General features: G+C 43.1%; 1 protein-coding gene across 1 annotated transcript in view; it reads left to right on the top strand.

Annotated features, from left to right (window-relative positions):
* Positions 1-17,031, top strand: part of Wdr89 (WD repeat domain 89) — a 43,144-nt gene extending 26,113 nt beyond the window's left edge. The window contains exon 2 of the mRNA XM_036206234.1: positions 15,613-17,031. Within this exon, the coding sequence (XP_036062127.1) occupies positions 15,643-16,803 (1,161 nt within the window). The 5' untranslated portion in view covers positions 15,613-15,642 and the 3' untranslated portion in view covers positions 16,804-17,031. The remainder of the gene's footprint in view (positions 1-15,612) is intronic.
* The last annotated feature ends 9,238 nt before the right edge of the window (positions 17,032-26,269 follow it).

Below are 26,269 nucleotides of genomic sequence, written 5' to 3'. Positions count from 1 at the left end.
GCCCTGGGTTTGATCCCCAGCTAAAAAAAAAAAAACAAAAAAAACCCTGCTTTTTGCAGGGTGTGGTGGTGCATGCCTTTAATCCTAGCACTGGGGAGGCAGGGACAGGCTGTTTTCTGAGTGTGGGGCCAGCCTGATCTACACAGAGAGTTCTAGGACAGCCAGGGTTACATAGAAAGATCCTATTTCAAAAACAAACAAAAAATCGTGTTTTTCCTATATTATGTTTAATGCATGGGATCCATAGGTTGCTGTAACGAGTATCTTGAGCATTTTCTTTTTTTAAAAAAAATATATTTTAATGTTTTTATTTCTATTTTTGAATGTGTGGTAGAGGCACGTGCACGAGAGAGAGAGACAGAGACAGAGACAGAGAGAGAACACTTGAGTGTGTGCCTGTGAGTACTAATGTTCATGGGTGCCAGAGGCATCTATTTCCTGAAGTATGGGCAGTTGGAAACCACTCAGCATGGGTGCTGGGAAATGAACTCAGTTCCTTTGGAAGAGAGTTCAAGCTCTTACCCACTGAGCCATCTCTCCACTCCCAGTATCTTGAACATTTATGTGAATAAAAATAGCATATTGAGTTTCACTAAGCTAGATTAATTTACAAAGGCATTAAGTCCCAGTCATTAATGAATGTGAAATTTAAAACTATATTGGAATTGTAGCAGATGTCAGTTTAGCATACTTTCCACTCAATATTCAGCACTTCTTCCCAGTTTTAACCAAATGGTTCCTTGGTAATTGTTTTAAAGCCAGTTCCTTGTTCATTTAAAGCATACACACAGATTTTGTTAAATTGTTGGCATACTTTCCGGGAAGGGTTCTAAAGTTGAGCTAAAGTATGCTTTTTATCCTGAGCTAGTCATCCTACAAGATATACTGCTAATGTGTGTGAGTGGTCATTCCCATTCAGCCTCCCACTAATTCTGAAATGCTCCTACCCTGGTTCCTAAGCTGTACCTGTGTGTTTTGCTTCAGATAAGTTGTCGTGAGGTACGTGGGGTAAGTATTAAGCTTCTTCAATGTCCGCTATAGAGCTACCATGAGATTTTCCAGGGTTGCCACTGACCTGGGTGCAAGTACATGACATTAGGCATTAGAAGCTACTGTTTCCAAGTGCTCTGCTAGTGTTTCCTCTTTAAAAAATTAATGAGGTGCATGCTTGTATAGAGGCAGCATAGTACACCTAATTTTAAAATGCTAACAGCAACAGTGTTGTGTAGGAGTTAAGAGCATGGGCTTGGGAACACAAAGGTTTAAATTCAGAAAACAGCTCTGCCATATATTGGCCATGCTTTTCTCATTGGTAGAACGGACATAATCATACTTGGGATTGTTATATTTAAGCCTGGCATGGTAGTATTCCCCTGATGCCCTGTAATCTAGAGGGAACACCAGGAGAATCAAAAAGTCAACATTATTCTTGACTACATAGTGCGTTCGAAGCCAACCTGGGCTACATGAGACCTTGTCTCAAAAAAGTAGAATTCAGGGCTAGCGTAATGGCTCATTGGATAAAGCACTTGCTACGCAGGTGTGAGGGCAGATCAGAGTCCCAGGACCCACATAAAAGCCAGTGGGACATGGCATAGGCCCTGTGATTCCAGCCCTTAGAATAAGCTGACTTCCTAGACTAGCAAAGTGCATAATTCTTGGTTCAACTGAGAGCCCTTGCCTCAATGAGTAAGGTGGAGAGTAATTGAGGAAGACTCCTGAAGCTGACCTCAGGCTTCTGCACACAGCATACACATGCTTGTGTACCTACACGCACATATGCATACCAGACACACACATACACACTCACACGCCTGTACACATTGCAGACGTCTTCCTGGGTACTTGAGGTACGTATGTTCTTGTGCATGAATCAGACAGGATGCATGAGCATGAATAGAAGTAACTTCATTGTGTGCTGATGGTGTAGTTCTGCTGGTAGCTGTGCATGATCGGCTTGTAATGGCCCACATCTGTGTTTCTCAGCATTAGAGACTTAAAGGCAGGAGCATCAGAATTTCAAGGGCATCCTTGCAACTTTGAGACCAGCCTAATATAAACAATCTTTTTTCATTAAGGTGGGATAGTATGTTATTATTATTATTATTGGAGGTGGTGGTGGTGGTTTTTCGAGACAGGGTTTCTCTGTGTAGTAGCCTTAACTGTCCTGGAACTCACTCTGTAGACTAGGTTAGCCTTGAACTCACAGAGATCTGCCTGACTCTGCCTCCTGTGTGCTGGGATTAAAGACGTGCACCACCTCCACCCCTACTGTTACACACTTTTTCTAAGAAACATTATATTAAAAAGAAATGTATTTAGTTTAAGTTGGATTCAGTAAGTCAGAAGGAGGGAGGGAGGGAGGGAGGGAGAGAGGGAGGGAGGGAGGGAGGGAGGGAGGATAAGAGACTGTGAGAGCAGGAATAGACTCTGGTTAGGTGTTAAGGATTTTGCTTCCATTGGCTTGTTTAAGGCGGGGTCTCCGGGTATCCCGAGCTGATTGGGAACTTGCTTCAGCTTCTGGAGTGTGGGGGTTCACAGGCATGTGCCAGCACCACCAGTTCAGCTATTTAGTGTTAGGAGGGTTTTAAATTTTATTTTTGTTTTGTTTTGAGACATGCTTTCTTGTTACCTAGGCTGGACTAAAACTCGATATATGTCTAAAGCTAACCTTAGGTTTTGGATCCTCCTACCTCTACTCCTGAATGCTGGGGAGTCACAGATGTGAGCCACCTCATCAGGTGTATATGATGTTAGGGATTTAAGGTCTTGTGGTAGGCAAGCATTGTACCAACCGAGCTACATCCTGAAACCCAGGCTTTTAGCTTTTGAAAGTTTGAGTTTCACTCTTTAAAAATGGATGTCTGTCTGTCTGTCTGTGTGCAGGAATGTTTATGAGGGTGCTTACGTGTGTGCATTTACACTTGAAGGCTAGAGGAAGATAGCCTCAGTGTCCGCAGAGACACCAACCACCTGCTTTGACACAGGGTCCCTGATTGGCCTGGAGCTTACTGATTCAGCTGGCCTGGCTGCTTGGCCCGTGGGCCCAAGGATCTTTCTGGTTTGCCTTCTCCAACATGGAGATGATAAGCCTGTGCTCCCTTGCCCAGCGTTTCTTCAGCCTCAGGTCCAAATTACTTTAAGTAATGCACAGTATTAAAAGTTGGAATGCGGCCAAGCGGGCGGTGGTGGTGCACACCTTTAATCCCAGCACGCTGAGGCAGAGGCATGTGGATCTCTGTGAGTTCGAGACCAGCCTGATCTACAGAGTGAGTTCCAGGACAGACAGGGATATACAGAGAAACCCTGTCTCAATAAAATAAAATACATAAATAATAAAAAATTTTTAAAAAGTTGGACTGATTATAATTTGGAGAATAGGCTTTTTTTTAAACCACATTTTATATATATGTTCAAATGATGAACTGGTAACAATTCAGTGTAGATTTATGCTTTCTCTGGGGCTGTGTTGAGAAGACATAGCCTCCTTTCATCTCTGGCTCTGCCATTTTTGTCCTGAAGTCCCCTGTGACCAACTAGCAGGAAGACAAAGAGAAGGTGGACAAGTCTTATCTCTTAACCCTTCACCATCTGACCCAGATATGACATGCATCTCTTCCATTGGCAAAATCTCAGCTAGGACTCCAGTGTCTCAGCTGAGATCCTATGAAATGCCCTGTGCCATGTCCTACTCTGCCAAGTCCCAGGCCATTCCTTTCAGAGAACTGCTTCTCATTTCTCACACTTTGCCTGAGGACCTTAATTAAAGAAACAGCAACCTTTGCAGTCCCTACCAGGAGCTCAGCCTGAGTGTTTATGCCTGAGTTTTCTGAGGCTCCCTATCTACTCCTCAGCTCACTTCACTTCTTCAGGCCTGAGAATTAGGGGAAGTTGTTGAGATTTTATTTGGGCATTGGGAAGGAGGATTCTTTTGTGCTGTTTGCTTATTGTGGCAGAGAGGGCTTGAAACTAAAACAGTTGTTTTGTAAACCTATTGCTTTTTGTTGTAACACACTGGCAGGTTTTTATTGAGCTAAAAATACTTCCCTGCAATATTTACATTAAACTTCAAGATGACAGTTTCTGAAAGTATTTGTAAGAAACTGGTAACGTTTACTGCCTCCTGGGAAAAGAAAGAGGCTTGAAGATATAAATATTCCAAAACAATAGATGTGGAGTCTTGAATTTTGAACCATGTTGACAATATCAGATAGTCAAAAGTATGTATGTATTGTTGGAATATTCAGAAACTTAACAGATGGAATTCTATGTAAAGTTTTAAAAACATGTCATTTCAGTCGCTTGTTTTGTTGTTCTTTTTTCTTTAGCACCAGGGGGCTATTATTCCTGAGCATTTTTATAAAGAGTTTTCTAAAATTCTTCCCTGTCTTCTTTTCCTCTTTTATTTTTAAACAATTAAAAAGAGAAGTAGGAATTGAAAGAATGAATAAAAAACCAGAGTTCCTCCATTCCATATCAGTTAAATTTGACTTTTAAAACCTATGCTCCTGATTTCTTCTCTCTTTTTTTTTTCCTGAATTTCTCTTTTTTTGTTTTTGTTGTTGTTTGTTGTTTTTTTTTTTTTGGTTTTTCGAGACAGGGTTTCTCTGTGCAGCTTTGCGCCTTTCCTGGAACTCACTCTGTAGACCAGGCTGGCCTTGAACTCACAAAGAACCGCCTGCCTCTGCCTCCTGAGTGCTGGGATTAAAGGTTTGCACCACCACTGGAGCTGAGGACCAAACCTAGGGCTTTGCACTTGCTAGGCAAGTGCTCTACCACTGAGCTAAATACCCAACCCCCTGAATTTCTCTTTTTAAAACTGTTGCCGGGCATGGTGGAGCATGCCTTTAATCCCAGCACTGGGGAGGCAGAGGCAGGCGGATCTTTGTGAGTTCAAGGCCAGCCTGGTCTACAGAGTGAGTTCCAGGAAAGGCACAAAGCTGCACAGAGAAACCCTGTCTCGAAAAACCAAAAAGAAACAACAAAAACAAACAAACAAACAAACAAAAAAACTGTCTTACATACGGAAGATTTGGATAATTATCTCTAAACATTTCAATACTGGGAAGACTGTGGCAGCAGATCTCAAGTATGAGGCCAGTCTAGCCTAGGCTACATAGCAAGTTCCAGGCCAGTGTAGGCTATACAGCCAGAATCTGTCTTAAAGCTCCCAAATCGTCATCAGCATCATAATGTTAATTGATCAGTTAACTAGTAAATATTAATTAAAGTTGCTTCTGTCTGTGTTAATAAAAATTCTGAGGCAGCTAGCTTAAATAATGAGGAAATGTTGAGTATTTATGTATGGTAAAGTTGCTTTTATCATTTGGCTTTACTTCATGTTTGTTGGAGGTATTGTTCCATATGTAGACCACTTGTCAGGCAAGAATGCTTGTACAGACTGGTTCAGAGGAGGGATTGCTGTTACTGGATAAGGGTAATCAGAGTTGGGCCCTGGAGCTGAAGTCAAGGCCAGAAACTGTATTGGTGCTGCATGGAGGGTGGGAAGGAGGAATTTGAGGAGTTATCATTCTGTCCATTCTCAAATAAAATAGGTGCAGTTTCCTCCATTTCTTTTTCTTTTTTTTTTTTTTTAAGATTTATTTATTTATTTTTTATGTATACAGTGCTCTGCCTGCATGTATCCCTGCAGGCCAGAAGAGGGCGCCAGAGCACATTACAGATGATTGTGAGCCACCATGTGGTTGCTGGGAATTGAACTCAGAACCTCTGGAAGAGCAGCCAGTGCTCTTAACCTCTGAGCCATCTCTCCAGCCCTCCTCCATTTCTAATAACTTTGAGTCCTATGATTGTGCTGGATAAAAGGTACAGAGGAAGTTGAGGGGGCACTCTTTTTACTGTTCTATACTTTATATAGATCTTACAGCAAAAAAAAAAAAAAAAATTATTTATTTACTGATATAACATCTTATATAGACCAGATTGGCTTCAGACTTTCTAGGTGGCCAGTGATGATTTTGAACCCTTTCTGAATTTCCTGTCTCCACTTCCCAAGTACTAGAATTTTAGGTGTGACCATACTTACATTTTTAAAAAACCTTTTTGAAAATGGGAATAGGGGTGTAGCTCAGTTGGTGGAGCGCTTGCCTGGCTTTTATGAAACCCTGGGTTTGATCCAGCGCCACATGAAGCTGGGTGTGGTGATGCAGGCCTGCAATCCCAGCACTGGGACTTAGAGGCAGTGCGACCAGAGACTTACATCATCCTGACTGAGTTTGTGACTGGCCTGGGATGCATGAGACCCTGTCTCAGAAAAATAAAAGTAGAACACAAAAAAAAAACAAAACTTAAAGGACTGTTGCTATAGTAACCATTCTTGCCTTGGTTAAGAGGGCAGTTACCATAGTAACCATTCTTGCCTTGGAACATGTTTTTTTCCTGCCATACTGCTTCCTTCCTTTCTCCTCTGTCACTATGTAGAATTAACTCACTGTTTCTTTCAAAAGCCTAATAATGTGAGGCTGGGAAGATTGCTCAGCATCTAAAGTACTTGCTGCTCTTCCAGAGGACCTGGGTTCAGTTCCCAGCACCCACATAGTGGCTCACAACCAGATTAGACTCCAGTTCCAAGGAATCCAGTGCCCACTTCTGGTCTCTGAGGGCACTGCACGCATGTGGAACACTCAAAATACATGTAGGCAAAACATTCTGAAACATAAAAATAAAATCTTTTATTTATTTATTTATTATGTATACAGAAGAGGGCGCCAGATCTCATTACAGATGGTTGTGAGCCACCATGTGGGTGCTGGGAATTGAGCTCAGGACCTCTGGAAGAGCAGTTGGTACTCTTAACCTCTGAGCCATCTCTCCAGCCCCCAAAATAAAATCTTTTAAAAGAATAAAAGCCTAATGTGAGCGGAGTTGTGGTAGCGCACGCCTTTAATCCCAGCACTTGGGAAGCAGAGGCACAAGGATCTCTGTGAGTCCGAGGCCAGCCTGGGCTACAGAGTGAATTCTGGGACAGCCAGCGCTACACAGAGAAACCCTGTCTTGAAGAACCAAAAAGGAAAAAACAAAAGCCTACTGCAAATATTCTTTTATGTATCAATAAATAACGTGTATGTTAGCAGATAGCAGCTATGAATTTCACAGGTAGTGGGTTTCATTAAGTAAGGTCCTCGTGTAGCTCACATTTGCTGTATAGCCAAGGAGGTCCTTAATCTCCTGTTCTTCTTGGTTTCCTGATTCCACCTCCCAAGTGTGAGGATTACAGGATTGTACCACCATATCCTGGAGATGTCGCCAGTTTATTTCACGCAGAAGTGGTTTGCAGAAGATGTCATATACCACCCTTTGGAGTTGGTAGAGTTTGCTGTTGGTGTTTTTACGTTTCATTATGTAGCTCTGGTTGGCCCAGAACTCGGCCAATGTGGTGGGCTGGAGGATGGCTCGGCGGTGGAAAGTGCTGGCTGCTCTTCCAGAAGTCTCGAGTTCAATTCCCAGCACCCACCTGGTGGCTCACAACCTTCTAGAATGGGATATGATGCCCTCTTCTGGCCTGCAGATATACATGCATATACAGCACTCATAACATAAAATAAATAGTTCTAAAGAAAATTGTTAGGTAGCAATTTGGCAACATGTCAGTTTAGCAAAGACCAGCAGTAGGTTCCCCTGTTTGGAAGGAGTCTGGTGGAAAATCCACCTCAACTCCCCTCCCCATCTCTTTCCCCTCAGACACAGCTCCTCCTCCGGAGAGGCTCAAGACCACTCCCGCAGGGTATATAAGCGGCATCCCGGCAAACAGGGAAACAGACGTGCTTCTTCCATTCTCACGCCAGAAGCGCTTTACCCATGAAGCCTGGGCTTTTCCAATTTGGTCTGATTCGCTTTGTTGCAACAGGGAGAGGCCGAACTTCAAGAGGCCTGAAACTTATCACCCTCTAGGACCTAGAATGCCCCAGCCATGGGGTTTTTCCCAAGTTTAAACTAGTATGAATGAATTCCCTCCTGCAGATCAAGCTTACTTCATTCTGTTCTGACATAAGAATGCTGTGACAGGCATTGCTAGGTTTCGACTTTCTTTTACTTTCTAATTTTTAAAATTACTTACTTTACGTTTTATGTGAATGAGTATTATTGTTTTGCCTGTGCGTCTCTCTGTGTACATGTGCATGCTGGGTGTCAGTGGAGGCTAAAGAGGCTGTTGACTCCTCAGAACTGTAGTTACAGACAGTTATGAGTCACCATGTGGGTGCTAAGAATCAAATGCAGGTCCTATAGAAAAGCAGCTCGTGTGCGTAACCAGTGAGCTTTCTCTCCAGCCCTTCTACTGTTTCTTGATCAGAGCGAAGTGAATTATGGGTCAAGATGAGCTCATAATTGCCTGTCTCCATTCCCAGGCTTGAATTTAAATTGATTTTGGCTGCCTGCTGCATCCTGTAGCTGAGGGACAAAGCAGCTTCTTTGGGGTGAAGAAAAATTGTGTGTTTTTAAAATTGCGCTTATTTATTTAAGCATATGTCTCTGTGTGTGTCGGTCTGTATGTACACACACACACACACACACACACACACACACACACACACGGCACAGAATGTGTGTAGATATCAGGACAACCTGGGGAGTTGGTTTTATACTTCCATATGTAGGTCCTGGAAATTGAACTCTGGTCTTGAGTTTGGTGACAGGAGCCCTTACCTGCTGAGCCATCTCGCTGACCCAGAAGAAATGTTTTTTAGCCAATCAAACTATCACAATGTTCACTTCAGTGCTTTCCCCTCTATATGGATCCGCTATCCCACCCCACCCCCACCCCCACCATTTCTTCTAGTCCACCTGGGTGTCCTGAAACCCCCTCCCTTAGCATCTCTGTTTTCTTTTCTCCGTTTCTCTCTCTGCCTCCTAGAACTGTTATGTTGAAACAGTTGCCCATTGACTCTTCTCTTGACTTTTGGGGGGGGGGTGGCGTGGGTCACTGGGGATCAAACCCAGGCCCTTGTGTAAATCTTCTACCACTGAGCTGTGTCCCTGTTTCAATGATTGGTACCGCTGAGTGCCTGCCTCCTGCCAAGGTTTATGCTGCAGTGGGGATTGAACCCAGGGCTTTGTGTCTATAGACAAACACCTTACCAACTAAGGGGTGTGTGTGTGTGTGTGTGTGTGTGTGTGTGTGTGTGTGAGAGAGAGAGAGAGAGAGAGAGAGAGAGAGAGAGAGAGAAAGGAGCTGTGATGTGGTGTATTAGTGTGGGCATGCATGTACTGTGGTGTGTGCATGGAGGTAAGAAGACAACTTATAGGAGTTGGAGTTGGTTTTCTTTTTTCTTTTTCTTTTTTCTTTTCTTTTCTTTCTTTCTTTTTTTTTTTTTGAGACAGGGTTTCTCTGTGTAGCCCTGGCTGTCCTGGAACTCGCTCTGTAGCCCAGGCTGGGCTTGAACTCACAGAGATCCAATCCGAGTGCTGGGATTACCGGCGTGCACCACCACCGCCCGGCGAGTTGGTTTTCTTTTTACCATGAGTTCCAAGAATGAAACTCTTGTCACTAGGCTTGTTCAACAAAGGACTTGACTTGCCAAGCTCTCATACTGACCCATTACTGACCTTTTTTTTTTTTAATTGATAAAGAAAAAAAAAAGGTCAGGTAATAAGTTCAACAGTAAAATAAAGTTTTGTTTTATTGGTTTTTTTTTTATTATTTATTTATTTCTTTATTTTAAAGATTTATTTATTTATTATGTATACAGTGTTCTGCTGCATGTATCCCTTCAGGCCAGAAGAGGGCGCCAGATCTCATTGCAGATGGTTGTGAGCCACCATGTGGTTGCTGGGAACTGAACTCAGGACCTCTGGAAGAGCAGCCAGTGCTCTTAACCTCTGAGCCATCTCTCTAGCCCCTTACAAATTTTTATAAGAGTTAAGTTTTAGTTCTAATTTTTCATTTATTTATTTATTTTTAATCTGAGGGCTGGCTAGATGGCTCAGTTGATAAAATGGCTTGCCACCAGGCCTGACAACCTTGAGTTCAATTCCCAGGACCTACATTGTGGAAGGAGAGAACAACGTCTACAAGCTGTCCTGTGACTGCGGCATATGAGCTCCACTACTACTACGGACACACAAGAAGATACATAAATATAATTAATATGCCAAGCAAATATGGAAGATGTTAGCACCTGCTAAATCTGGGTATTCCATAATTTGGGTGTTCTGTTTTTTTCTACACCTCTTTGCATGTTTAGTTATGAAGTACTCCATAACTACACATTTAAATTGAATAATACAAGCACTGGCTGTGGTGGCATACATGGGAGGCAGAGGTGAGCAGATCTCTATGAGTTCGAGGCCAGCCTGGTGTACATAGCGAGTTCCAGGAGAGCCAGGGCTACATAGAAACAGCCTGTCTCTGGAACCCTGAGGAAGGAAGAGGAGGCAGAAGGAGTTATGGGAGGCAGAGGAGATGTAGGAGACCAGGAGAACAAGTCCCTCTAAATCTACCGAGCAGGGCTGCCATGAACTCAGGGAGACTGAAGCAGGAGGCATGGGGCCTGCAAGAGTCCGTACCAGGCCATCTGCGTTCCTTGTAGCTTGCTTTCACTTTGTGTTTTATGGAACTCTTGAGTATGTGTACAAGTGGGTCTCTGATGCTTGTATCTTTCCTTGTGGGCCTTTTCCTCCTGTTGGTTTGCCTCGTCCAGCTTCAGTGTGATGGTTTTGTTTCATCTCGTTATATTTTGTTATGTTTTGTTATCTCTTAGAAGCCTGTTCTTTTCTAGCGAGAGACAGAAAGGGAGTGGATCTGGATGGGAGGGGAGGTGGGGAGGAACTGGGAGGAGTAGAGGGAGGGGAAACTGTAACCAGGATATAGTGTATGAGAAAAGAATCTATTTTTAATAAAAGGGAAAAAGTTGATAATAAGCAAAAATTAAAAATAGAATAGTGTTAAAAATATTGATAAACGGGGTGGGAGGAGGGGGGGGTCTGTGGATACCATGAGGAGTGAGTAGAAAATTTCTTAATAAAGAAAAATAAAATAAATAAATAAAAAAGAAAAAGAATGAAAAAAATTAAAATGTTCTATCAGAATAAATACTTATGTAATTAAAGTTCATACATTGTAAATGATATAAAGAATTAATATTATTTATATTAACACACATAAATTTATACAAAAAATATTGATAAACTTAATGTTACGGAAGCTAAAAAATCAATGATTTGCAGCTATAAGTGTTTGGTTTTATCATGAAGCTAAGAATGGTCAGAAGGGTCCACATTATTCTAATGAATATCAGTCAAGCCCAAAAGCATTTGTCTACCATCTCATACCCCCCTACTCCATCTAAGATTGTGTCATTAATAATTATGTTATCACTTAAAATCAATTCATTTTGGAAATGGTATTGAGAACGAAATGGGTATAGTTGTCTCTCAGTAGATACGACAATGCAGTCAAGGATTCCCTGCAGATGCCAACATCCACAGAGAGATTCTGTTTCCCTTCCTTTTGGATATAAATGTTACATAAGTCATTGTTAAATCATCATAGCAATAATGACAAGAAGGTCTATAATAATTAGTATAAAATAATTGTTTTCTAAGAAAGAGGTGTCTTGAAAAGAAATCAATACATAAAAATAAAATTGACCAATATAGGTGATGTGTTAGGGAACTGTAGGAGCTTCTTTTGAAGGCTGATGGGAAGGATCTCTGGGGGGATGACTTCCATCCACTATGACCTGAATAGAAAGGAGTGACTTATGTAGAAAATGTGAGGAAATATTCTAGCTGAAAAGGTAATGGCTTTGATAGTTCTGAGGTAGGGGCAAGTATGACATTCACTAAAGCAACATAAAAAATTCATCTTAAGAGTAAAGATGTGAGAGCCACCTGCAGTGATATCTACCTGTAATCCTAGCACTTAGGACTCAGAGGCAGGAGGATCATCAAAAGTTTTAGGCCAGCCAGGGCTGTGTAGTGAGACCCCATCTCCAAAATGAAAAAGAACATGTCAGTTTGTAAGACAGGCTACAATATTCATTGGTGAAAAATACCATGGGAAGAATGGATATGGTGGATTATGCTTATAATGCTTGGAAGGCAGAGGAAAGAAGAGAAGTTTAAGGCCAGCCTCCACTACATCATAAATTTGAAGTCATCCTGGGCTACATGAGAGCCCTGTCTTGAAAAAAGAAAAGAAAAGAAAATGAAAGCAAAAAGTATGCAGATTTTCTGGCTTAAAGTTGTTCTACATGCAGCCTACTGTAGAGAAGCCATCCAGATCACTGGTTAAGAGCATGTTTTCTGAGCCAGGCAGTGGTGGCGCCCACCTTTAATTCTAGTGCTTGGGAAGCAGAAGCAGATGGATTTCTGTGAGTTTGAGGGCAGCCTGGTCTACAGAGTTAGTTCTAGGACAGCCAAGGCTACACAAAGAAACCCTGTCTCAAGGAAAGGGGGTGGGGCATATTTTCTGAAGCCAGATTGTCAATGTTTGAATCCCAGTTCTAACATTTAGGAGCTGCTACTGTCTGAAGGCCCTTAAGGATTCTCTACCATGAATGTCTATTTTATTGGTTTCCCACTAATAAACAAGTGACTGGACTCTGGGGAGTTTGAAACAGTACAAGTATGCTGTTTTATAATTTCAAATGTCAGAAGTCTGGGGCGGATATCCCTGGGCTAAAATTGGGGTATAGGCGGGGTGCATATCCACTGGGATGCTGTGGGCTGCAGGAATATATCGTAAGAACTCAGCTGGTTATGGCAAAGTTACTACCTGGAGGGATCAAGGAGTTCCTCCAGAGGAAGCTAAATTCCAAGGAGTTTTTGGTGTTATTTGGCTTATTATATATCAGCTGTCTTCTGTTATGAAAATCATGTGTGCCTTCATAGTTTTCCCAATTGACTTTTCCCTAAGAAGGGCTAACAGTGTGGACTGATCACTCTTTGGACATACACATTCCAGGTATTTGGAGAACAGCCTCAGGAAAGGCTTTCTCTGGAATCAGATATCTCCCTTAGCCACTTTCAAGGACTACAGGAAGCATCACCCAGGTGGGCGCCCAACTTCTGAGGATAACAGTGGTAACAGCCCACATACAAGTCTCCTGACTTAAATTCCACAAGGAGACACCGCCCAGGTGGGTGCCCAACTTTCAAGGACTAACAGTGATAGCAGCCCATATATAAGCCTCCTGACTTAAGGTAAATTCCACAAGGGGACACTGCCTAGGTTAGGTGGACATTAAGTAATAGCTTTACACAATTTAGCTCAGACCCTCCCTTCTTATACCGGGACTTCCAGGGCATGGGTCGGAGAAGAGAAAAGAAAATGGAAGAACTAGACAGGTAAGACCTTGAGAGGAACAAACTGAGATGGGGAAGAACTAGATTGAAGGACTAGATTGAAGGACTAGAGGAACGAGATGGAAGATGAGGAAGAGCCAGATGGGGAAGCACTAGCTGGGTAAGAACAAGATGAAAAGGACCTAGATGAGGCAGAATTAAGATGAGAAAATTAAGATAGAACTTAGAGGGAGAAGTAGATAAGTATAGAGAGAAATCAGGCAAGAAAGAAGCTAGGCACGAGAAGAGAACAGAAGTTGTGTATATAGGATGTTATGCCAGAGGAATTAAAGCAAGTGGACTATGGAGCTCGGTGTGCTGAGATTCTATTTCCCCAAAATAGTCTTCGCCGTTAGTAGTTCTCTCTCCTAAGCCCTGGGATGTATAATATTAAGGCTGGTCCCTTTAATATTATACAAGACTGGGAAGCTCTGGAGAGAAGTGATTCCTTGCTTTTTCCAGTTTCTTGAGCTTATCTGCATTCTTTGGCATATATCCCCCGCTCTTTTTAAAAATTCCTATTTATGTGTATGTATATGTCCATGTATGTGCATATACCATTTACGTGTGTCTGCCAAGGCCAGAATGTGTGGGATCCATTGGAACTGGAGTCACAGGTGGTTGTGAGCTGCCCTGAGTGATTATTGGTAACCAAACTCAGTTCTCTGGAAAAGCAGTGTCTTAGGTAGGGTTCTATTGCTGTGATAAACACCATGACTGGGCTGGAGAGATGGCTCAGAGGTTAAGAGCCCTGGCTGCTCTTCCAGAGGTCCTGAGTTCAATTCCCAGCAACCACATGGTGGCTCACAATCATCTGTAATGTGATCTGGTGCCCTCTTCTGGCCTGCAGACAGAACACTGTATACATAATAAAGAAATAAATCTACAAAACAAAACAAAACAAAACAACAACAACAAAAAGCACCATGACCAAAAGCAACTTGGAGAGAAATGGGTTAATTTCATTTTCCAGCCTGTAATCCACTGACCAGAGACATGTGTCATGAACCCGGAGTCAGGAGCTGATGCAGAGGCCATGAAGGAGTCCTGCTTACTGGCTTGCCCCTCCTTCATGGCTTCCTCTTTCTTCTAGCACCCAGGAGCATCTGCCCAGAGATGGCAGCACAGTGGATGGGTGGGAGGCTTCCCCATCAGTCATTAATAAAGAAAATGCCCTATAGACTGGCCTATAGGCCAATCAGGTGGAGACATTTTCTCAAGATTTTTGTTCCCGGATAACTAACTTGTGACAAGTTGACAACCAACTATCCGGGATAAGCCGCAAGTACTCCTAACTGCTGGGCCATCTCTCCAGTCCCGGCGTGTCCTTTCTTAGAAAGCCAGCAATACTGTATCTCCCCACTTCCCAAGTGCTCCTCCCCCACCCCACCCCAGCTTCTGCTTTTAAAGACACTTGTGATTATGCTGGCTTTACTCAAGATAATCCAGGATAATCTTCCTATTTTAAGGTCAGTTTTAAATTAGGTTGATTAGCAAGCAGCCTTCATTCCATCTGCAACCTCGGGTCCCCTTTGTCATGTAAGCTAACCTGTTCTCAGGTCCCAGGATTAAGTCATGACCATTTTGGGGGGATTGTTTTTTGCCTAGACATCTCTATTTAAATTTAAAGTAGCATGTGGCAGCTGGGGACAGATGATTCCAAGTCTGGCTGATGTGAGCTGGGTCAGTAATTGTGTTTGAACTCAAAGGAACTCCTGAGGATAAGTGCCTATGCTTTCTAATGTTCTCATTAGCATAAAATATTATGCTAAATTCTGTAGTAAGAGTGATGGGGTAAAAGTCAACTGTGTTTTAGTTACATCATGGAAAGGAACAGGTTAAAATATTAGAGAAGATTTATTTCAGTTATTTCATTCCAAAATGTTATAGGACCGTTTATTAGTGTTTCAGACAGGAAAGTTGACAGATCTGCAGGAGCTGCCCAGGAGGAGATGGGGGGTAGAGGGGAGAGAGAGAGAGAGAGAGAGAGAGAGAGAGAGAGAGAGAGAGAGAGAGAGAGAGATAGCTTTTGGAGCATGGGAAACAGCTGCATGGCAGAAGTGGCTGTGGAGATAGGAGCATCAGAGGAAGAGAGAGAAAACCCAGGAAACGTGCCCAGGCACTAGCTAGCATCTGAAAGAAAAGGACCAAGTACAGAGGTGCCTTTCTGAGTGGCTCAGGAAATCCGTGCAGGTCCCAGGACGACATAATGGCAGCTGGGCAGGCATCTACCCCAAGTGTTTGTGACTCAGTTGTTCTTTCATCGAAGCTTTGAGTGTAACTTTGATTTTTCTGTCTTTATTACAGAGCTGTATACCTGCGGATGTTGCTGCTGACATGGAGAGGATCGAGGAACAATTTGCTAATCTACATATTGTTCGACGTTCCTCGGAACCGGAAGAGCCCACTTACCTGCTTGGTATAGACACATCGAAGGCTGTCCAAGCGGAACAAAGGAGCTTGGTTGCTGTTCTGTGTTCAAATGGGTCAATAAGAATATATGATAAAGAGACACTAAATGTACTACGAGAATTTAGTGGCGCTCCCGGACTTCTTAATGGAGTCAGGTTTGCACATTCCTGTGACAATGTCTATTCTGCAAGTACAGATGGCACTGTGAAATGTTGGGATGCTCGGTTAGCTAGTGAAAAGCCCGTGCAGTTGTTCAAAGGTTACCCTTCCAATATTTTTATCAGTTTTGATGTCAACTGCAACGATCATATCATTTGTGCTGGTACAGAAAAAGTTGATGATGATGCACTGTTGGTATTCTGGGATGCAAGGACCACATCTCAGGATTCGTCTACTAGAGACCCACTTGGTGCCTATTCAGAGACACACAGTGACGATATCACTCAAGTACGGTTCCATCCCAGCAATCCCAACATGGTCGTCTCTGGTTCAACTGATGGCCTGGTAAATGTGTTTGATATCAGCATCGATAATGAAGAGGATGCGCTGGTTGCGACCTGTAACTCCACTTCATCAGTGAGCTGTATTGGCTGGTCTGGAAGAGATTATAAACAGATTTACTGCATGACACACGATGAAGGATTTTGTTGGTGGGATCTGAACCATTTGGATACTGATGAGCCAATTACATGTTTGAACATCCAGGATGTGAGAGAAATAACTGATGGAAAGGAAGGTCATTTGGACTACCTGATTGGTGGCCTATATCATGAAAAGGTGGACAGGCTGTTTGTTATTGGAGGAACCAACACAGGAAGGATTCACCTAATGAGCTGCACCTCGTCAGGCCTGAGCCGTGTGACCAGCCTTCAGGGGGGACATGCAGCCACTGTTCGTTCTTTCTGTTGGGACGTTTCCGAGGACTCTCTGCTGACGGGAGGAGAAGATGCACAGTTGTTGCTCTGGAAGCCTGGAGCTATGGAGAAGACCTTCACAAAGAAGGGCACCTTGAAAATAGCTTCCTCCGTACAGCAGCGAGTTCGAGTCCACAGCAGCGATTCTTACAAGAGAAGGAAACAGCAGTGACGTCGCCGTGCTGGGAATTTGCAGGCTCTTCCAGTTTCAAATCATTTTTGCTACCTGTAGCAAATGTTTTTAAAGCTTACCTGTAAAAACAGCAATTAGCAAACAGTCCCAGACAAATATTGAGAATGATTTAGCGTGTGTCCTGACATACTCTATAATGTTTTTTAAAGCCTCCAGTTGAGTATAAGAATCAGTGACGGGTTAGGGATTTAGCTCACTGGTAGAGCACTTGCCTAGCAAGCGCAAGGCCCTGGGTTTGATCCTCAGCTCAAAAAAAAAAAAAAAAAAAAAAAAGTCAGTGACTTGCCGGGGAAATTACAAGCTAGGTCTTGAAACCCATGTGTTGGGTTAGTCAGTTGGCTTTGAAGAAGCCTCTCTGAAAAGGACTCTTAGATAGATAGCTGGGGAGACTGAAGCGGCTGGCTTGGGCTGTGACTTTTAGGCTCAAACCTTCTACATTTGAAATTATCTTCATTGTTCATACAGCATCAGACTGTTGAGTAACTTGAGGAGCTTGTGCCTGCTCACGGCGCCTATGCCATCGCTCAGAGCATGGACTGAGCATGCTAGTGAGTCCAAACAATTTTATTTTTGTTAAGGAATGAAGGATAGTATTTTCCTAAAATGAGAGCAATATGTTTAGTAAATACTTGCATTTGTACTTTACTACACTCTATTTACACTTGGGTAACTGATACCCAGGTGCTTTGCTGATGAAAAATTACCTCACTAGATTCTCGTTCTGAGACTTAGGAGTAAGAAATGGAAATGTAACAGCAGGGCTATTCTGTTTCAATTTTCCTTTCAATATATGATTAAACTTTCTTATTTCACTCATAATTTTAAACTTGAAGCTTTGTTTACTGCCTGTGTGTGTGTGTGTGTGTATGGTGTGTGTGTGTGTGGTGTGTGTGTGGTGTGTGTGTGTGTGTGTGGTGTGTGTAGATCAGAGGACAACTTAAGAGCCCCTAAGGGCCATTTTCATCCAGACCACCACACCAGGGAAGGCAGAATTGAGGTATAAATCCTGATAACTGGTGAGATGGAATTTAAGGCTATATGATTTCAAAACTAGGTAAACATTGGAAAGGGATCGACTCTTATTAATGTATTCATATCTACAATTAAAATACTAGATATCCCAGCCCAATGAATATTTGTATTAAAAGCATGGCCCAGGCTGGGCAGTGGTGGCGCACACCTTTGATTCTGGCACTAGAGAGGCAGAGGCAGGTAGATTTCTGAGTTCAAGGCCAGGCTGGTGAGTGAGTTCCAGGTCAGCCGGAGCTGCACAGAGAGACCCTGTCTTGAAAAAAGAAAAACAATAACCATGACCCAATATATTTATCTCAAGAATGTCAGGATAACTTAACCAGTAGAAAGTCATTGACAATGATGGACATGCAAGAGAGAAATTGAAGTGCTCTTAATTAATACAGAAAAACCTGCATGCCTCTTAACATGTTTTCCAGTTTCACATTTATTTATAAAAAAAAAAACATAAACATCACATAAGGAATAGAATACTGAATGGGTAAGGTACAAAACCAGACGGTATGCTGTTTTTCTGTCCTAAAACAGAAATCCAGTCTTTTGCAATACCATGGATGGAGCTGAAGGGCAGCATGTTGAGTGAGGTAAGTATTAGAAATGCATCACATGGACTTATGAGGACTCTAAATAACATTCGTCTCTGAAGCCTTCCTTCCTTTTCCCCGGATGGGGTCTCAGTATATAACCCCGACTAGCTTAGAACTCACTGTGTTGGTGGTTCTCAACCTGTGGGTCACAACCGCTCTGGGGGGGTGTCAAAAGAACCTTTCACGAAGTCACCTAAGACCATTGGAAAGCACAGATATTTACATTATGATTCATAACTAGCAAAATTGCAGTTACGAAGTAGCCATGAAATCATTTTATGGTTGGGGGGTCACCACACTGAGGAACTGTATTAAAGTGTCACAGCATTAGGAAGGTGCACTGCATGATGTAAATGACACTTCTGATTGTGTGATGACAGGTATGTGTCGCGGCACCTAGTTTCTTTCTTTTTCATTTTCTTTTACCTTGTTTGGAGGTACTGAGTTTATTGAATTTGTAAATTAACGTGGATCTTAGGATGTGAGAGGATGTGGCTTTGCCAGTGAATTAGTCAACTGCATAATAGAAAGAACACAGCATTGATGGTGACAGTAATGGATTCTGTGGAAGATTTGCCAAACGGACGACAAAAATCCCAGATTCTCTGTTTACTTTTTAGAAATATTTTTATTATTTTATGTGTACGGGTGTACACATGTATGCCTGTGTACCATGTGCACATCTGGTGCCTAAGGAGGCCAGAAGAGAGGATCACATTCCCCTGGAACTGGAGTCACAGACAGTTGTGAGCCACCATGTGGGGGGCTGGGAATTGAACCTGGGTCCTCTGGAAGAACAATCAGAGCTCCTAACCTCTGAGCCATCTCTCCAGCCCTCCCGCTTGCTTGTCTAGGAGTTGCGCTGGTATTTTCTATTTGTCTGAACTAAAACTTATGTTTAAGAAATTAAACCCAAGCCAGGTGATGGTGGCGCACACCTTTAATCCCAGCACCTGGCAGGCAGAGGCAGGCTGATCTAGTTTGAGGCCAGCCTGGTCTGAGTTCCTGGACAGCCAGGACTGTTACACAGAGAAAGGATTAATGTTTTTAGGAGTGGGCAGGAGTGAAGAGAGGGGAGGGTCCTAAGTACTTATCCTGAAGTGCTGCGAGGCTCCCCCAGAGTTCTTCAGATAGTCCCATGTTGTTTGCAAGTAAGGAGACTAGATCCAGGAAAAGTCAGATTGATATTTATTTTAGGGACAGGGTCTCATGTAGTCCAGGCTAGCCCCGAGCTCAATATTTTAGCAAAGGAGGACCTTGAACTCTTGATCCTCTAGCCTCCACCTCCAATGTTGGCTAATTACAATTTAAGTGAATTACAGGCATTCACCATCCTTCCCAGTCTTGAGGGTTGCTGGGAATTGAACCTGGGGCTTCAAACATGCTAAATAAGCACTGAATCAACTGAGCCAGAGCCCAAAAAGGTTTTGTATATGTATGTCTATTTGTTTATGTGCATGCATGCATGTATGTATGTATAGGAGCTTAAAGTGCATATTGGGTGTCATGAGGCAGGGTCTCTCACTGACCCTAGAGCTTACCAATTCAGCTAGACTGGCTGGCCACAAACTCCAGTACACCTGTCTCCACTTCCCTGGTGCTGGGGTTACGAATGTATGCTCCATACCCAGCTCTTAACCACTGAGCTATCTCTCCTCTTGATGAAGTCCAACTTATCTGGTTGGCCTTACACAGGCTATGAAAAGTCTACTACCAGCCTACCTTGCTGGCCTCCTTTTTTCTTTTTTCTTAATACTTTTGATGTGAAATTGTGGCTATTTTGATGAAGAACATCTGATGGTGGCACTTTGATGTATTGTAAAATGACTCTGTCATCTTCCATATCCCCAAATCACTTACGTAGGATCCCCAAGAATAAATACTTCTTACAACTAGTTCCTTAAAATATATCTGTTGTCTCAAAACCTGTAATATCTTGTTGCCATCTGTCCAATCACTTGTCGGCTAACCACAGCTTACTATGAGAATAAATTACATAGCTAGAAAAGATTTTGAATGTTCTCACCACAAAGAATGATAAATGTTTGAGGTGATGAATATGCTAATTACTCTGGTTTGATCATTAAGCAATGTATACACATATGGCAATATCACACTGTCCCACATACATATGTATAATTACATGCCAGTTTACAAAGTTAGAGAGGGGGCCAGAAAAAGGGCTCCGTGAGTAACAAACACATGTCATCCAGCATGGTGACCTGAGTTGGACCCCTGGAATCTACATAATAGAAGTAGAGAACCAACTCCCCCAAGGTGCCCATACATACACAAAAATAAATAAATAAAGTAATAAAGTTGGGGAGACTAGGAGATACTTTAATAGGCAAAGTGGTTGCTATGGGGAAGTGAGGGTCTGAGTTTAGCTTCACAGCACCTATGCAAAAGCTGGCTATGGCAGTATGCACCTGCTATCCTGTCACTGGCTAACAGGGGAGTTCCTGTTATCTGTTATCCAGAGGCAGGAGAATTCGTGGGGCTTACTGGCCAGCCAAGCCAAATCTATGACTTCAAGGTTTGATGAGAGACCTTACATATTTGTTACTGTTTCTGTGATAAAATACAGCAACTGGTAGAGAAAGGAGTTTATTTGGGCTTACAGTTCCAGAAGGAGAGTCCGTACTGGCTGAAGAGGCAGGGCAACAGGTAATCACAACAGGAAACCAAGAGATTCCATCATCAGCCACAAACACAAAGTAGAGACAGTGAACTGGAAGTGGGGCAAGGTTATAAACTCCCAAAGTTCCCGTCCCTGTAATGTGCTTCCTCCAACAAAGCTGCACCTCCTAAGAGGTTCTGTTGTTCGAATCTTAGATGGTCTTTTAATAAAAATCCCAGAGCCAGATATCAGGGTGAAAGCTGAAAGATCAGAGAAGCAGAACAGCCAGCCACTGACTCTTTATCTCTAGGAAATCCTCAGCCTAAAGAGAGTGAGTTCCTGTTTCATCATGTTTTATATACCTTTCTCTGCCCTGCCATATTGCTTGCTGGGATTAAAGGCATGTGTGCTTCCCAGGCTAAGGCATGAGCTCTCAAGTGCTAGGATTAAAGGTGTGTGCCACCACTGCCTGGCTCTGTTTCTCTCCTAGACTGGATCAATCTCATGTAGCCCAGTGTGGCCTTTAACTCACAGAGATCCATCTGGATCTCTGCCTCCTGGGTGATAGGATTAAAGGTGTATGCCATCATTGCTTGACCTCTATGTCTAATCTAGTGGCTGGCTCTGTCCTCTGATCCTCAGGCAAGTTTATTAGGGTACACAATATATCACCACAGGTTCTGTAACATCCACCAACTAGGGACCAACAGTTCAAATACTTTAGCTTATGGGAGACATTTCTCATTCAGACCACCACTCCCTCTCTCAAAATACAAGGTGGAAAGTGATGAGGAAGGTATCTGATCCCTGGCCTCCAGATACATGCACACAGATATGCACTTATATCCACACATGCATCACACATGTACCAAGATAAGTTAGAACACCTGGGGTGACTTTGTTATGAGATTAACAGAATCAGAAAGGTAGTGTGACTGTGCTTAGGGCACAATTACCTTCCAGTGTACCTGATGATGCCTTGATGCAATGTACCATTAAGACCTGGAAGGGCATGGCCAAGAGTTCAAGGCAGATACCTGTCCTGGGGACAGGTAGCTACAAGTTTCTCCTGTTCCTATTTGAGCTAATTCCACCCCCCACCCCCCACTGGGTTTCAAGAAATATCTTCTTTTTCTCATTTTACATTAAAAAAGAAAATGCTGCCAGGCAGTGGTGGTGCACGCCTTTAATCCCAGCACTCAGGAGGCAAAGCCAGGCAGATTCCCGCTTGCTTGTCTAGGAGTTGCGCTGGTATTTTCTATTTGTCTGAACTAAAACTTATGTTTAAGAAATTAAACCCAAGCCAGGTGATGGTGGCGCACACCTTTAATCCCAGCACCTGGCAGGCAGAGGCAGGCTGATCTAGTTTGAGGCCAGCCTGGTCTGAGTTCCTGGACAGCCAGGACTGTTACACAGAGGAAAGGATTAATGTTTTTAGGAGTGGGCAGGAGTGAAGAGAGGGAGGGTCCTAAGTACTTACCTGAAGTGCTGCGAGGCTCCCCAGAGTTCTTCAGATAGTCCCATGTTGTTTGCAAGTAAGGAGACTAGATCCAGGAAAAGTCAGATTGATATTTATTTTAGGGACAGGGTCTCATGTAGTCCAGGCTAGCCCCGAGCTCAATATTTTAGCAAAGGAGGACCTTGAACTCTTGATCCTCTAGCCTCCACCTCCAATGTTGGCTAATTACAATTTAAGTGAATTACAGGCATTCACCATCCTTCCCAGTCTGGAGGTTTGCTGTTGTGAGCCACCATGTGGTTGACTGGGAATTGAACTCAGGACCTCTGGAAGAATAGTCAGTGCTCTTAACCTCTGAGCCATCTATCCAGCCCCATCAAGCTCATAATTTATGAGATATCAGCTTTGAGCCTGAACTTGAAAAAAATTAATTATGTGAGTAAATTAGGCTTGATAAACTATACTAAAAAAGAATTCCTGGCAGGGTTACTTTAACTGATTCCCCTCATGTATAAGATCAGACTTCACCCAAATATTCCACTTATTTCAATGTGTAGAAAACCTACAATTAAGGATTAAAAGTAAAAAGAGGTTATGGTGATTAACAGCCTCTCGTGTCACTAGTCTGAATTTTTAAAAAAGATTTATTTATTATGTATACAGTGTTCTGTCTACATGTATGCCTGTGGGCCAGAAGAGGGGGCCAGATCTCATTACAGATGGTTGTGAGCCACCATGTGGGTGCTGGGAATTGAAGTCAGGACCTCTGGAAGAGCTGCCAGTACTCTTAACCTCTGAGCCATCTCTCCAGCCCTAGTCTTTTGAGAGTAATGAACAGAAATTTAACTCTAAAGTGACTTAAATAAGCAGGGTAATTTATTGGCCTGCACTCCTAAGCCGGGCTTCAGGCATCACTGGATCTAGCAGTTCTAAGGTTGAAACATATTTGTAAGTTTCTTCCAAATGCCTGGCTTCTTGTAAGCTAGCTGTAAGGTAGGTTCAACTTAAGTCACTTCTATGGTTCATGATCCCAACAGTTAAAAAGCAAATGTTGAAGAAGATATAATTGACCTCTGAGTCATGTACACATTTCCCTAGAGGGAATGAACAAGGAAGCATCATGGTCAACAATTCCTCCATGATCACATGAAGTGAGGGAGGGTGTGGTCCCCCTAGGGATACAAAGGGCAGGGAGGGAAGCCGATACCCGTCATAGTAAGGTTGGCTATACTGCCACTGAAGGTCAGGCTACGCCTAGAAACCAGGGCCTTGGTTCTTTTTCCAAGACACAGTCTCTCTGTGTAGTTCAATGTTGTGTGACTGTTTCCTTTGGGTTGAAGGTTCCCTACTGGAGGGAAGAGAAGGGTTGCTCAGCCTCAGAAAGTGAATGAAACAGTTAAAGTCTACAAAGGAAACCAAACTCACTGGGCTCAGGAAACTCCTGGAAGTTAGGAGACTCACGAGGCCCCGCCCCCTGAGTTAGAGTTGATAGACAGTTGATGCAAAGAGCAGAGCTTCTGGTTGTCTGTGCTGTCTGCAGACACTGCAGGTACTCCAAGGATGCTGCTGTGTGTTGTCTCCTGAGCTGGGGTGAGGTGTGTTGGTGATGCAGCTGCTTTTGAGTCAACCAAGTTCTTATGACCACCCCTCACCCATACTCCTGTAAATAACCCCAATAAACTCACTGTTTTGCTAGGCTAGACTCAGGTGGAAAACAATTTAAATCTACATTTAATTTAATTCCACATCTTAAACTTGTCCCAGGTCTTTTGAAAATACTGCAGGACAGATCGAAACATTTGGGCTGGAGAGATGGCTCAGAGGTTAAAAGCACCAACTGCTCTTCTGGAGGTACTGAGTTCAATTCCCAGCAACCACATGGTGGCTTACAACCATCTGTAATGAGATCTGGCACCCTCTTCTGTATACATAATAAATAAAAAAAAAAAAAAGAAAAAGAAAAGAAAAGAAACATCTCTACTTCATATTTTGAGACTTATCTCAACTGTAGGCTGAGTGAGCGGCAGGTTGGAGGGACTGCCATTCGCTTCCCAGAGTGACTACCTCAGTGATCTGATCCAGGGGAGACCTCAGGAACACAATTATTCCTTCTTTCTATCCTCCTGCAACTGGATAAAGAGACCTCCTGCCGGACCTCTCTGGATCTGCTTCATCAGATGGGTGACAGCCTGTTAGCTTGTTGCAGGCTTTCTTTCTGGAGATAACGGTGATCCCTTTGCACACACGCTTGATGGTGTTGAAGTCCTTACCCAGGTGCCTGTAGTACTTTGCAGTGGTGACCTGGGTCTCCTTCTTTACAGTCTTTGTGTGAATGTGGCCCATGATGTCAGGTCCTAGAAAAAGAGCAGATTAATTTCTTTCTAAAAATGCTTTTATTAGTAGATATTAATTATACATAATGGATTTTATTATGACTTTTATTTTTCTTTCGAGACAGGGTTTCTCTGTAGCTTTGGAGCCTGTCCTGGACTAGTTCTGTAGCCCAGGCTGGCCTCGAACTCACAAAGATCCGCTTGGCTCTGCCTCCCGAGTGCTGGGATTACAGGCGTGTGCCACCACTGCCCCGCCAACCTTTTAATATATATACATAACGTATTTGGAGCCTATTCACATGTATCCCCACCCTTACCCTTCTACTCTCCTCCCATTCCTGCTGTATTTCCTTTCTTTCCTCAACTAGACCCTCTTCTGACTTCATGTTTTGTTTTTCTTCTTCTTCTGGTGACCCAGTGAGTTTCATTAGCGTTGTTTTCAGGAGCATGGTCACCTTACCAGAGACTATACTACTAAAGGAAGTGCCTCTCCCTTCCTCCACCAACCATTAATTGTGTATATAAATCACCAGGAGTGTTGGGGACCTATGCACCCCCCCCCCCATCCACGATGGTGCAAACATCTGAAAGAGTGTAAGTGGACAAATGCAGATGTTACATGGTTAATCACTTGACGTGGCTTTATGACTCAGTGAAAAATGTAAATGGGAGACACAAGGGTCCTGATGCTAGCATGACATTATTTGAGATAGGCCCTGATATGTAGTAGAGGATGTTTTTTTTTAAATATAATCTTACTGGGTAGTGGTGGCGGCAGCATATGCTTTTTTAATCCCAGCACTTGGGTGGCAGAGGCAGGCAGATTTCTATGAGTTCGAGGTCAGCCTGGTCTACAGAGTGAGATCCTGGAGAGGCGGAAAGCTACACAGAGAAACCCTGTCTTGAAAAAAAAAGACTATACATACACACACACACACACACACACACACACACACACACACACGTGTGTGTGTGTGTGTGTGTATGTATATATATATATGTATAATCTTTTGATTGCTTCTTTGAGAATTTTGTACATGCATAGAATGTACTGTGATCATATTCACTTTCACTGCCCCATGGCTCCTCTAGATCCGCTTTCCACCATCCACCCTTTTACCTCATTTTCATGTCTCCTTTTTAATTTTGCTTATTTATTTTTTTGGTTGGTTTTTCAAGACAGGGTTTCTCTGTGTAACAGGCCTAGCTGTCTTGGAACTTTCTCTGTGGACCAGGCTGGCCTCGAACTCACAGAGATCCACCTGCCTCTGCCTCTGCCTCCCCAGTGCTGGGATTAATGGCATGCGCCACCAACGCCCGGCTTCATTTTGTTTATAAGTATGACTTGGGCTGCTCATACGCTCATGGGTGTGACGCCGACCAGTGAAGTAGGGTTGACCTACCATGGGCTACA

The sequence above is a fragment of the Onychomys torridus genome, chromosome 14 (assembly GCF_903995425.1).
Source record: "Onychomys torridus chromosome 14, mOncTor1.1, whole genome shotgun sequence".
Classification (NCBI taxonomy): Eukaryota; Metazoa; Chordata; class Mammalia; order Rodentia; family Cricetidae; genus Onychomys; species Onychomys torridus.
The sequence above is the reverse complement of the archived record's forward strand: the minus strand, read 5'-3'. Positions and strand labels throughout refer to the sequence as shown.